Source organism: Cyclopterus lumpus, chromosome 22 (assembly GCF_009769545.1).
Source record: "Cyclopterus lumpus isolate fCycLum1 chromosome 22, fCycLum1.pri, whole genome shotgun sequence".
Taxonomy (NCBI): domain Eukaryota; kingdom Metazoa; phylum Chordata; class Actinopteri; order Perciformes; family Cyclopteridae; genus Cyclopterus; species Cyclopterus lumpus.
In genome coordinates, this window is record NC_046987.1 from 5,297,974 (window position 1) to 5,311,936 (window position 13,963).

The 13,963-nt window shown below is 44.5% G+C and overlaps 1 protein-coding gene across 5 annotated transcripts in view; it reads right to left on the reverse strand.

The window, feature by feature from the left end:
- Positions 1-565: 565 nt before the first annotated feature.
- Positions 566-13,963, reverse strand: part of LOC117751453 (CAP-Gly domain-containing linker protein 4-like) — a 33,837-nt gene continuing 20,439 nt past the window's right edge. For 3 of the 5 annotated variants that reach the window (XM_034563319.1, XM_034563315.1, XM_034563317.1), the window contains exons 8-15: positions 13,390-13,525; positions 13,020-13,151; positions 9,477-9,671; positions 9,233-9,367; positions 7,820-7,943; positions 3,229-3,293; positions 3,020-3,104; positions 640-2,738 (exon numbers count right to left, since the gene is read on the reverse strand). In XM_034563319.1, coding sequence (XP_034419210.1) covers positions 2,369-2,738; positions 3,020-3,104; positions 3,229-3,293; positions 7,820-7,943; positions 9,233-9,367; positions 9,477-9,671; positions 13,020-13,151; positions 13,390-13,525 — 1,242 coding nt within the window. In that variant the 3' untranslated portion in view covers positions 640-2,368. Of the gene's footprint in view, positions 2,739-3,019; positions 3,105-3,228; positions 3,294-7,819; positions 7,944-9,232; positions 9,368-9,476; positions 9,672-13,019; positions 13,152-13,389; positions 13,526-13,963 lie in introns of all 5 variants that reach the window. The other 2 variants (XM_034563320.1, XM_034563316.1) reach the window with 2 other exon arrangements.

The window sequence follows — 13,963 nt, forward strand, 5'->3', positions numbered from 1 at the left end:
TTCAAACAAATTGAAGGAAGCTGCTGGCGCTCAGTGTGTCGTCATCGATGTTAGATTAGTGTTATACTGATGTTACTGCAAGAGTTGTTTCTTTATTTGGTTTTTCTATGATGTTCAGGTCTCTTTTTAATTCTCACAGAATTCAATCTCTCAATCCTTTCCCTGGGTTTGGTTTCTCCTGTCTGGGATACAAAAACAAGTAACAATAAGCATAGAAAACAATTTAAAGGCAGCCACTCAAACATCCATTTATTCCACAATCACGGCATAATAGAGAACGTCACCCACACTCAACCCTGAACGTGTGTGCCCGGGCTGGCGGTAAGCAAACAAAGCCACTTTCTTTTCAGCTTTGGCTGAGATGAGGCCCAGTGGAATCAGATGGTAAGTGAACAGACGTGTAACCATTTCAAAGTGCTTGTGCAATTTCATTGTCATTCCCTGAAGGCAACACTCCTCTGCACTTTATGAACAGTCCAAGCAAGTCAAGCAAACCTCTTTCATTAGTGCAACCACACTCGCATCGAGGCACGGAGCCAAAGAAGAAATCCAGAGTCAAGGAGATAAGAGGTCAAATTAGAATATAATCTTTTATTTGCTTTCTTTTTTTTTATTAAACAAATAATTATTTTCCTCTACACGTAAATGCATCAGACTAAATCCCTTTCTCGCACACGCGTACTTCAAATATACATTTCAGGGATTTCATGAAAAACTAAAAACTTCATCCATAACCCACAAGAACACAGCGCCAAAAGACGTTCATACCCATCAGTGGAATTTGAAACCACACATGCTGCAATACATCGGGGGATCGCGGATACACCAACACAAGTTAAGTTTATCCGATGATGAGATTTGAAATGTGGCACAAATATCGCAGAAATTATCACGCAGACGGACTGAATGCAAATGAGAAGAGATATTCTCTTTTTAAGTAGGAATGTTTTGGATTGGGATTCGGAAAGACTGCACTTTTGAAAATCTGTTCGATCTGTGGCAGATATCTCAGAAAGCCTTGGGCTCCGACCACCGCTGCTTTTCAATCACACTGACCGGTCAGATCAATGAGAGGAGGCCGTTGGAGATTCTACGGCTCGTTGTGGCCGACACCTTAATTGGATGGTACACAAGTGTTTTGCTGAAGTGGGTCTGTTTAGTTGTTTCTCTTCTTCCCCATGCAGGACCGATGGCCTGCTCTCGGCAAACTAGACCCTTGAAACTTCGGGATGACTGCATGTTCCCCGTGTCAAATTAAGCATCAAATACAATTACCACTGCTTTGAAACGTGGTCCTCAACAAATGTATTGATACCACCTGAACTGATACATACTGTCTGGTCTGGTATTACACGCATTTGGATTTTTCCAAAATTCAGGTAGTAAAAATACCCGTTATGACAGCTCTGGTCTGACCCTCAGTCAGAAGCAAAGATGTTTGAATCCTCATAACTTCAACGCGTGTCTGTGACACTGTATCTGAATGTCATCACTGCCTCAACTATGTCAGTGGTCTGGCCACAGCCATAGGAGAAGCCGGTGCCCGTGGCTGGGTCAGCGCTCAAGAAGGTTCTGGCTCCACACATTCTCATTCTTGCAAAGCAGATAGCGGATCGGGAGGAGAACGGGCGGCCAATGGCACCGCCTGCATCCCGTGAGTCAGACTCCTTTTGGGGTTCATGGACAGTCTGTGGCAGAGGCTGCTGTACGCAGAAGGACGACTTCTCTCAACGCCGTGATTGAGGTTGACGGCGGTCTCGGCTTAATTAAATTTCTGCCTAATCATAAAGTGAAAATACAGTTTCGACTTCAATTATCTGTGAGCCGTACACCGACCCTGGAAGAATCAACCCATTCCTCTGGTTTCAAAATGCTCTTAATTAATACACACATGCACACGCGGGCGAGCACAATCACATGCACACTTTTGGTTAGATAGTAGGCCACATGACCACCTAAATGATCTGATACAAATCTCTACTGGATGTGATTAGCTTTGGGTATTAGAAACTGTTTCTCGTGTGCACATCCATACCATCCAGGTTATCGTATTCTGATCCATCATATTGATGCATATTGTTTCTTAGTGCAATCAGATTAAAAGTAGTGTCTTATATACTCTTTTTTCCCACCTGTATGCTGCCAAGACAAGTTTTAATAAGAATTTAAAGTTTATTCTATAAAGTGCTTTCTTTGCCTCAGACATTTAAAAAAAATAATAATTTGAACTATTAATAGGTGGATATATTACTTTAACTCAGAGAAAACACAATGCACAGTGCAAAGAAGAATGAGACTGAAAAAACAGAACAAACAGAAAATCGAAGCATCTCACATGTCCCTCCCAAGTCCCGCCCACCCGGGTTCCTTAGCCGTTGTCATTCACCAAGTGGGAACCGTTGATGCCCCGGTAGGTGACGCGGCTGGGGCGGACTAGCACACCGTGGCCTGGTCGACAGGCGAAGTAACGGCGGCCGCCCACGGAGCCGTCGTTCTTGCCCTTGGGGCTTCGGAGCTCCAGGCCCAGCCAAAGGCCCGGGGCGAAGTCCGCCGTGCCCAGGTAGCGGATGAACGCCATGTCATTGGCGCTGCTGAGCAGGACCTGCATGCCCACGTGGAGACAGACCTGTCCGTCAGAGCCAGGCGAGGGGCTGGACCCTGCTGCGCTCCCGGGAGCACCGACGATACCTCCGCTGAGGGCGCTCCACCGCCGCCGGTGAGGGTTGGAACGACTTCTTCTTTTTGATGAGGGAAGGAGGGGGGGGGGGGGGGATAAATACAGCAAGAAAGATTTATGTTTAAAAGGTATGCAGTGTGAGAGGATATTCTTAGAATTAAGTGGGAGATCTAATATTTGAGAGACTGATCTTCAAATCCCTGTTTTCTTTCATTCTCATCAGTCCTGCATTGGCCATTGAAAAACAAAAAAGGGAACCTTTGCTGAATAATACCACTGCTTCTTATTGGTAAGGGAGAGGGAGAGAGAGGGATGGATGGATAGAGAGAAAAAGAGCCACACCTGGTAACAGGACTTCTTCTGCTGCTGCTCATCTCCTTTGTGGAGGCGATGGCCGACGATGTGCTGAAACTGCGACGGATTGTCCCTGCGAGGAAATCACAAGGGTCAAGTACTCCTACACAGATTCTTGCAAGAGAATGCACACAGCAAAAAAAAAAAAATGAGGCTTAAATCTCAGGCGAAGCTTGCAATGGATGCCGAACACTCACCGCTGAAAGGATGAGTGAGGCGCGAGGAGGAGAGCTCCGAAAGGCAATCAACCGATCCATGGATCCTGTGAGCGGAAAGGAAGAACATACAAGCGTGACCGAGTGATGCGCGTCTGTCTGCATCTGCCAAAACCACGCAGCACAAGGGGAGAGTGTGAACGGCCACCAAGAGGGGTCGAGAGCAGACGACTCAAACCACTTGCCAAGGGGGTCTGGGACATTCCGTCCTCTTTTTTTTTTTTTTATCTCTCCATCATCTCCAGCTGGTTTCTCAAATTCACGACCGCAAAACACTTTAGAAAAGCCCTTAGACATATTCCGAGTGAGTCAGATCTCAAGGGTCTTTCCTTGAGATCTGTATCGTCCCGATTTCTTCTTCTTGTAATTTCATGTAGACTAGACATGGAAAGTGCCAGTTAAAACCAATAACGCATTTGGACTCTGCAAACGGAGGATGGAGCCTGCGCATCTATTTGCATGTGGAGCAAGGAAGCCAGTAGCTGGAGAGGTGCCAGCTCGCTTCCTGGGCTCCGCCGAGGTGCCCTAGTGGGCGGCGGTGTTGAAACCCCAAGCGGCTCCCCGAGGCTCATATAGTGGCTGCCAAGTGCTCCTCATGCTGGAGTGGGTTAAATGCAGAGACCAGATTTCACTACTGAGCACGATTGTTTCAATAAAAGCCGATATAAAACGGGGCCTATGAAAATTTAGGCTACTTTATTGAGTCATTAACAACCAACTGTGCAAAACCTCCAGTGACAGCGACTCGTTTCTGTTTTCAAACCCGATTTACGTCCATAACAACTTGGCTGAAAAAGAGTCACATGACTATTCACGTACACTGGCCATGTGTTTCCGGGGCAAACAGGAAGTAGATCGGTTGCTTAGTTACGGAAAATAAAACCGCGTATTACTGTACTCTTTAATAATAAAACGTCTTAAGATCTTTCTCTATACACTCAAACGAACACATTTTGTGGATAAAAAGTTGTATTTCAAGAACTTAAGTGACCGCTCTCATCAAATCTACCTTAAAATTATGGGTCAATAAACTTTTGTTGTGCGTTCTCACACTCGTAGTTCTGTGACTTCACAACAGATGTGCAGCACTAAATAAACATCGATAAGAAAAGGAACGTCCTCCGTTTTGTGTCCATCGCCAGACGTAGACGTAGCAGAAAGATACGCTTTTGAAGAAAGAAAACTTAGTAGTGTGGTTGTGGCCTCAGCGTTCATCTCAGCCATCACTTCATATACAATCAACAGAATATGAATAGGAAGCAAAAAAAATATGCTGGAATGTCCATTCCATTTAAAATAACCCACCTATCTGTAACATTTTCAAGTAAAAAAATGAACGATTGGGCCTGCGTCCGCTCTCCAGCGACAGCAACCAGGAAGACAAGACCATTTAAGCTGCTTGCACAAGAGTGCCTGTTCGGCTTATTGATCTTTTCTTAAGCCGCTATGTGACTATAATAATGTTAGAGTTCTGAAAGCCACTAAGGGGGGAGACTGCCAATGTCGAGGAATGAGCAAGAGGCAAAATTATGTTTTCTTGTTTTCTAAGGGAGGAATGGAGACACCAAACATAAGAAAAGTTGTTTGTTTTCCTAATGGGTTGTGATAGCTGCTGAGAGAAGAAAAGACAAGGATAAACAAGTTGCTGGACGGAGATGATGCAAGTCTCCAATTGACGCAGGGAAACCATGTACTTAGCTGCGCTCGCTATGTGCCCCGGGGTTAATAAGGAAAAACAGACAAGGGAAATCTTTACCCCCGACTGATGCGTCTGCATTAAGACGAAGAACATGCAGCAAAGGAACGTGAAGAGACTAATTATACTTAGGAATAAAAGGTGAACGTATCAATTTAACCGGCAATCTCAAATCAAAACAACCAAGGTCTTCCTTTAGAAAGGAACCAATCAGGATATTAGATGCTTTTTGAAACGGTTGCGGCTTTCATTCAGTTCTGGCACACATACTCGTGAGGCATTGTGCCGTTTATGTGCGATCCATAAGATAAAAAATAAAAAAGGTAAATGTGGAGCAAACCTAAAACAATGCCTGACGGTGAATAACTTAGTGGCTTGTGAATATGCATGTCAAACCGTGGTTCCAATATCCCCAGGATTAAACGATCTCCAGGAATAGCCACCTTGAACCATCTGTTGAGTCAGCACTTTGTCTGTGTAGTGTGTAACCCCGACCCGGTGTGCAGGGACATTTAGGCCTCTAGTGGATTCGCCTTTGTCTCTTTGAAGAGGTCAAAATCTGAACTGAACTCTTTTTTTCAGGGGTTTGAGGCAGGCGGAACATTTGAACCATGAGAACATCATTTGGCAAAACATGAGAATTCCTTTCATCTGAATCTTGAATGAAAGATAAGCGGCACTTTTGGCACCAATGAAACAACTCGTACTTTCAAAGGCCCAATGAGTCAGAATATCAGGGGGGGAAAAAACAATGAACATAATCCCTCTCGATCATCACTTATGACTAGGGTTGGGTACTCTTCACTCTTTCCTCTTTTGGGGGCTGTTTTCTGTTGGCTTCTCCTTGAATGTGTCACCCATTTCAGATCCAGAAGACAGGAGGCAAAGTGCCAAGCGTTGTGTTTGAAGAATAAGATGTACAAAATGCCCACTGAAGCAGGAATTGATTAAAAAGAAAAGAATGCACTTTTTAGATTTGCCACTTATAGCATTATTAAGTGCAGCTATCGCTTCTTATTTTTTCTAATTACGGTATCTTTTCATTTCTTTTGGATATACTAGCGACTGATGTGTAATCTCAAGCAAACATCTGCTTGGACAAAGTAATGATCAAACTATTCTATTTCCCCCGCAGTGTGTTTCCAGTTGAAAGTACAACGTTTCAGCTGTACTTCGTGAAGAGCAAACGGTCTTCACAAACCCAGAAATATTGTATCACTCTGAACTATCACACTTTCCTAAAACTCACGGCAGTGACAGATTTGTAGTCATCGATATGCGTTATTATTACAAATGGCTGCGTTCAAAAATACAGAGTGAAATGTGTATAATAAGTACAAGTTCTCTGGCTCTTTGGGGGGTTTACCGTCATTATCCGTCTAGCGAGGAAAATAGTAGCCTGACTGCATGACCAGAACAGACTGCACCCATCGGGGAGTCTTACAAGAGAATGATTAGACCGCCTCTCGTCTGCGCATGAGACCACTGTGTTTTAGCTGAGAGGGTCTTTTCCCTCCAACTGAAGTCTCCAAAACAGATGCCGCGGACACAAAACACTGCTGTGGTGTCACTTTCTCACAGAGACGGTTATTAATCAAACTTTCAGAGGCTGGAATGTAAATTGTACTAATTCAGATCAGAGAAAAATTAACTACATTAATTCCTCTACTATAATTGAAGTAAGTTGCAAACACATTTTAAGTGTTGGTAAAACTGCTGGGGGGAAACCCATGGCTAGTTACAGAGCGATGAATGATTATATTACACTGCGTCGAGGAGAATCTGCTAAACTAATCACTGCAAGTGTGTTACATCGGTCTTATTTAGTTTATATATTTTAGAGCACATATGTCAGTGACTAATAAACAAAGCACTCCAAAAACCTTTGGAACAATGGAGGTAAAAACAAAACTGCCGGAGACAACACGCTCCACTCAGCACAACACCGGTGAGAGCGTTTTAACCAGATGAAACCTTTGGATCAGATCTGTGATCGACCTGCCCGACACCAACTAGAGCCTCAGTTATACATCTGGTTACATCCTCCGTGCAGGTCTGTCTGAGCGGCGCTTTACACAACGTCTCCATAAGCTGCATAGGGAAAGCAGCCGTTGGCAGAGCTGCAGCTTCGGGCCTCCGTCTAATCACGATGCATTCGGGCACAGCACTGCTGTATAGGTCACCTGCTTTTTATGCCATTATCCCTCATTAATATAAATACTTTACCAATGTGTCCGACACAATGTTTGCAGATGACACGACCTCGGTCCTTTTCATACTCTGAAGCGGCATGGGCCATTTCTTGTAATTAATGAATAGAAATTAAAGCAAAGGTTCCTGAATATTAGAGGATCAAACATCATTAGTTTCTATGGCAATACGATATTTAATGAAAAAGACATCAAAAGAGAGTAATGATATACCTTAATTCCATCCCTACTTTCACATCTTTTCTTGTCGACAGTAAACAGAATACAAAGAACATCCCATAGGGAGAAGATGTTCTTGTAAACATAACTTCTTTACATCTCTAAACTAAATTCTATTCACACATTCATGATCCACAGTGCATATTTAAAAAGACTGAGATCATGACTAGGCGCCACATTAAAGTGAGTCACGCTGGGCAAAGGTCCCCGGGCTTCAAGTCTGACACCTCGGCCTCCATTTACAGAGGGCGAAATCAAATATGTCAACACTCGTTAGTGTCAGCTGTATTGATGAGGGCAATGAAAGACGACCTCGGGGGTTCTCAGGGCATATTGTCGTGTTCTTTTAAGAATCTGCTCTGAACTGACAAATCAGTTGTTTTGCCTCTGTGGGTGACCAGTGGCCTTCAGTTATTAGTGACTTAACATAAAAGGGACCTGCACTCACCTTTGAACACGAGACGAGGGAGCAAACACGCCGTGTTTAGGCGAGCAACGGAAATACCGCACGCCTCCCACTGATCCGTCATTCTTTCCACTTGGCTTGTCCAGTTCGATCCCCAACCAGAGCCCTGCACATACAGAGAGAGACACAGACCAGGAATCAAACTAACTGCCAAGGAGGCCATTGAAGGATTATTGAAAGTCAAATGGCCTCAGAGGACAGATCCACCTTAAAAAAAAAAAAAAGTGATATATTTTTTGCACTTGCCTATAAAGCTGTTTATCAATCTAGATCACGTTGGTGTGAGTTGCCGAGTGTTGGAGGTATCGGTCGTAAAGATGTCCGCCTTCTCTCCAATATAATGCAACTACATGGCTCTTGGCTTGTTGTGCCCAAAAATGTAAATGAACAATTCAACAGCAATGTCTCATTGCAGAAATCATGACCCAGTAACTCAAGATACAGACCTCGTTGTGAGCAGTTTAATGCAAGGACTATTTTTATTAGGGCTGGGCACGTTAACGCGTTATAAATACGTTAACGCCGACAATGATTTCATCATGCATTAACAGCATTTCATTTTTTTGCACTGAGAGGGGCTTAATGCTGCACACATTGACCGAGAACATGGAGAAAGGTACTTTTAAATGGGCATTTTCATTTTAAATCTCTACCATACGGCGTAGTTAATAAAAGCAACAACTCGTACTTGAGATCTGACTCACTCGTAATATGTCTAAGGAACATCGTAATCATGTCGCACAGCAGTAGAACGTTTACAATAAAGTCAGCACACTTAGTGGATCAAGAAATATGATTGCAGTGCCTTTGACAAAGTCCTGGCCAAATACAGAAAGGTTATGGGCCACTTTAACTCACTGTGGGTAACTACTTAACCTGTATTTATTTTTCTTTGACTGAGATTCTCTAAAGGAAATCCACAGGCTGTACAGACTAAAGGTCCCCTGCACAGTAAATTCCAGCTGTGTACTTTCTTTAGTGCTAGACCACTTAACGTCACTCTAACAGGGACCATAACTACTGAACATACACTGTAATGCTGTTCCCTGATAAAAGACAAATGTTTCTTCTGGTACCTGTACGTGCAATACACTAGTTTTTAATTAATTATTGAATTTTGCGTATAATGTGATTAATCGCTGTTAATGACATATCAATGTGTATATATACCATAACGTTGATACGTGTTTATTGTGCATTGATTGAAGGAAATTCAATATGCATGCGCACTATCATTCGCCTTTCGAATAATGCAATTTACCACATTTTGCAATTAGGTTGATGTTTTTATGTTATTGAACCCAGCAAAGCATCTACCAAGTAAAGATCCAAGTGTCTTTGTGTGATTTCAGCTGTGAAATCTTTGCAGGGAGAACAACACTTTTAAGAGCTGACCTGGAGCAAAGCTGGTCTTTCCACAGAACTGGACTACACCCGTTCTCTGGCCCACCACCAGCACCCTCTCCCCCAGGCGCACCTCAGGGCCCCCGCACACAGAGCTACTAGCTGAAGGGGTTCGGCTTCGAAGACCTGGGAGGGGTGAACAAAAAATATATATACATACATACATATAAATATATTATGGGAAACTCCATTCTAGCCAGTGTTAACGACACACATCATGTACAGCAGCACAGACCTGCAGCCGTCAGCGCAGTCGTGTTGGGAGAAAGGCGGAGGGCCGGCGAGGGCGTGGCCATGGGACTGAGAGAAGTGCGCTCCCGTCGCTGCCTGGCGGGAAGCCGCTGCCTTGGCAGCGGACGGGGACGGGCGCCCGGCGCATGCCGAGAGTCCAGGGAGGAGGACGAAGAGGAGAGCGAGCGCGAGAGGACACCTGCGAAGGGAAATGACACAGGGAGAATGAGTGGAAAGACAACACTTGGGCAGGTAATTGAAAAAGAAGGGGAAGCTGGAAAAGAGCTCACTAGAACCGGTTCATCCAGTGCCCCCCCCCCCCTTAATACTGAACCTGCCACCCATCCATTGAGGCCTCCTTCAGGCATCTTTGTAATTCTGTCCAAACAATGAATCTCAGCCTATTATTCATTTTGCCAGTCTATTCTCCTGAAAGCGACGTTGCCTGCAGATCCAGACAATTACCACTTCTTTCTTTCTTTTTTAATCCAAGCAGCTGCGTCACATGATTCTATGGCACCTCAAATTTAAGTGAGCTCAATCTCTTAGAGTAGCTCGTCCTGTTCTCCAGGTCCAATTAAGGGCCTACATGCTAATCCCTCCCTCCTAACTTGAGGGAATGAGATGGGGAAGGGGAGGGGGAGATTTCACTCTTAAGAAGCCACTTGGACGCAGGACCTCATTAAGCTTTTAACTTCCGCAGACCTTCACAGGCCACAAGTTCATTAAGTGCCCAACTCCTAGAGGCTAACTGAATAAATCTGTGCCAAAGTGCTTTAAGACAAAAGGGAAGCAACAAACAAGATGGAACCCAGACAGTAATTGCCGAAGAAATGTCTTAACCTTAGGCAAGTGGTTTTCAATGGTAAGCCAATACACAAAACAGTGGCAGACGCATGCAAAGTCACTTTGACATCTGAAATTATGCAGACCTTTAAAAAACCCTTTCTGTTGTTATAGTATCCGTTAAATAGGATCCAAATAGACGCAGCGGTTTGCATGTAAAGACATCATGCAGAGAGGCGGTTTATAGAGTTCATCAAGTTTGGAAAAACAAAGAGAAGACACAGAAGCAAAGTTAAAGGCAGAGACAAAAAGAAAACACAAGAGCAGGAGAGTGAAGAAAGACAACCAAAAGGAGCGCACGACATTGTCGAGCAACGACGAAGGAAGAATTACTGAAAGGCAATTTCTTTCTTATGGAAGTAAGACCTCAATGCACACTAAAAACACTTACAATATGCTATGCTATAGACAAGCAGTTACATACACAAAACGACTTCAAGGGAATCTCGATACAGGCTCAAACTGAATACATTGAGCATAACAGTTCTTGCAGAAGTAAACATAATTATGTTATGAGCTAGTTTATAAGGACCGAAAACATGAACTAATATACCATTAAACTGTCAGACGCCTTTTCGACTATGTTCTTTAACAGCACTAACATTCACTAACCTCAACAGATTTATAAAAAATAAGAGAAAAATAATCCTGAGGATTTAAATCATACATAGATCTGCCACATAAACTGGCTGACATTCTTTAAAACTCATTAGCTTTTCACCAAAGTTTTCAACTTCATATTGCGCTTTGAAAATATGCGTTCCCCTCCCCGAGGCAGAGCGGTGTCTTTCCTTTGAACTCCAAAGACTACACCGCGAGAATACCAAACGCTTCTTGTCACTTGACCTTTAGCTTGCAGGGACCTCCCGGCTCCATCCATTCCTTCCATATACTGACATTCGCTTCAAGCGACAGACTGCAGCACACATACCGCGGCTTTATGAATCAAGCGGCGGGACCTTTGTGAGCACCGTCTGTGTTCCCGGCCGCCCTTTGAGGCCCGAGCTACAGTTGAAGGGGGGGGAGGGGGCCTGACACAATTGCTAATGGTTCCGCAACAACCTGTCCAATCCAAAGATACACGCAAGCTGTCTGCACTTTGGGATCCAACGGGACGCCGTAGAACACGGGACCGAGGGTTTGGGCCATGAATGTGTCTGGTTCCTGGGTTGCATGGTACTGACTGACTCTCTCTCACACACACACACACAGAAAGACAGAGAGAGAGAGAGAGAGAGAGAGAGAGAGAGAGCCTTACATGGATTGCATGCCCTCACTCACTCACTCACATCTTGTGATGAATGGCTGCCATGTTGTTCAGCCTGTCTATACCCTGGTTATTAAACCGCCTGCTTAATTGGACTATCAATCACAGAATTCCATAGGCCACTCTGAGCCAGACGTGACTGGAATAGCGCGCCTGAAATCGGCCTTCAAACCCTTTGAGTATTGCAGCACCACGATGTAGCTGTAAAGCCAAGAGCGTGCAGGAACCACGGAAAAGGTTTCTTCAATGTCTTGGGGGGTGGGGGGGGGGGGTCTCGTGAGTCTAATTTAGGCATTGTGCCTTGGCACCGGTTCAGAACCCACCTTTCAAAATATTTAAGGAAGATAATTCCATGTGACATGGCTCATACGGGCCGGGAAAGCCGAGAAAGCCCGTTGTTGACACAAAAGAGAAGCCGATGGCTTCATCCGGACGCCGTGAAGGGAGCTCAGTGCCCCCCACTGTGTCAGCATGAAGACCGTCAGGACAGGGATCCACTTTGGTATCCAGAGTGACTTGTGTTCCCACACGGACTAGTAACAACACGAAGACTTTCTAATTCCATCAAACGCATCTCTTTTCACAAGGTTTTAGCTTTTAGGAGAGTGTGTCTCTACCCTGGGATCCACCATACTTCTTTTGAATAAGGTCTAGGATCGGTCCAGGGTGTGTTGTCCTTATAACTCACACGGCGCTTGTGGAGAATGGTACGACCCCCTTGCTTTGGAGGAATTAAAATAGCCTTTTGCTACATATTGTACATGGTGGCTACATCCGCTACATAACAGAGGGAGAGGGATGGTTGAGGAGCATCAGAATACCACACAGGACATGGACACTGTTCCTAACTGTAATCCGAAATGGATAAGCACCGGCATCCGTTTCTTTTTCATTTCCCAAAACCCCCTCAATGAGTGCACTTAAAGGATGATTTCGTAACTTCATTAATGAACAGTCAATATTCGGAAGCCATGGATCAGACTAATATCGTAACTCACTCGCTGCGTTCGTGTTTCTATGAATGATGTGGTTTCTTTCCACAGGTCTCCTCCAGGGGACTATTCATCAGATTACCTGGGACGTGAGAAAACGGTTGCCGCGGTTACATTTTCTCACCTGTGTTCGCGAAAGGTTCACACATTTCTTTACCCTCAGAGCCCTACAGGCGATCCAGCTTCACTGCCTTTGTGTTTTGTGACTTGATAATTTGTGCCAGAACACCACGGGGCAAACTCATTCCTCCAATTCACTCTGCCTCCCGCTGACGCCCATGGAGCAGGGCTCAACCCTCGCTATGGCCCGCTCAGAGAACACTTTCCACACTTCCTGTGTTGTATACGTGTCCGTTTTTTACGTCTTAGTTTGAAGACCGAAGATTTTGAGTGAGCAGCAACGTTGGGAAGAGTTATGAGCCGTTTGCAACTGGTTCCTTACCCGTGTTCATCTTGGAGTTGAAACGGGACGCGTCGATGCGACGAGGGGGCCGCACGGGCGTCGACGTCTTCCTGGTGCTGGTTTTAAGTCTCTGCAAAGGTTTGCTTATCTTTGAGAGGGGAGCAAAGATTCCTGTGACCCAAAAAAAAAAAAGAAAAGATTTTAACAATACAAATTCAGGAGATTATTGGCTGATTAAAGGGTTTACAGATAAGTCAAATAAATTAAATGGCAAGAGACACAATTAGCAAAAAAGGACAAATCTCAGGGTTTAATGAGATACCTCCAGAAACCTGAATGCACCAAATAAGCCTTATGAAGTCATGAACGTCAGCAGTAATTAACGGAGTGAGTCAGAGGCACGACCTACCATGTTTGAGTCCACAGGTGAAATACTGAACCCCCGCTACCGAGCCGGCGTTCTTCCCCTCCGGTTTGTCCAGCTCCACTCCGGCCCAGAGGCCTCCAGAGAACTCAGTGCTACCACAGAAACGCAGGCTTCCAACCTGCGTGAAAACACAATCATACGACACAGACAGTGAAAAAACTAAATGGAAAAAACACAATGTGCAAAAACAAATACATGCAGCAACAGAACTGGCCCCGTGAACCTGGCAGAATGTGAAAATACACCTTCAATATGTCAAGGGCAGAACCCCCATCTGAAACCGTGACTATATATTTTTGATGCGTCTGTAAACTAAATCGGCAGTAGAAACAAACAATAATAAAAAAAGTGAGACTGTGCCAGAAAGAGCACGGAAGTTAATAAGAAATTTGATTAGCCAATCGCTGCGACTTGGTACATTGTTTACAATGTGGCACTATAATCAATCAATGTCTCTCTCTCTCTCTCTCCCTCTCTGAGCAAATGTCCATCTCGGCTGGAATTAGTATTTTCTTATCATCATGTTTGTTTGCATCTATGCGTGTTTGCAATTTTG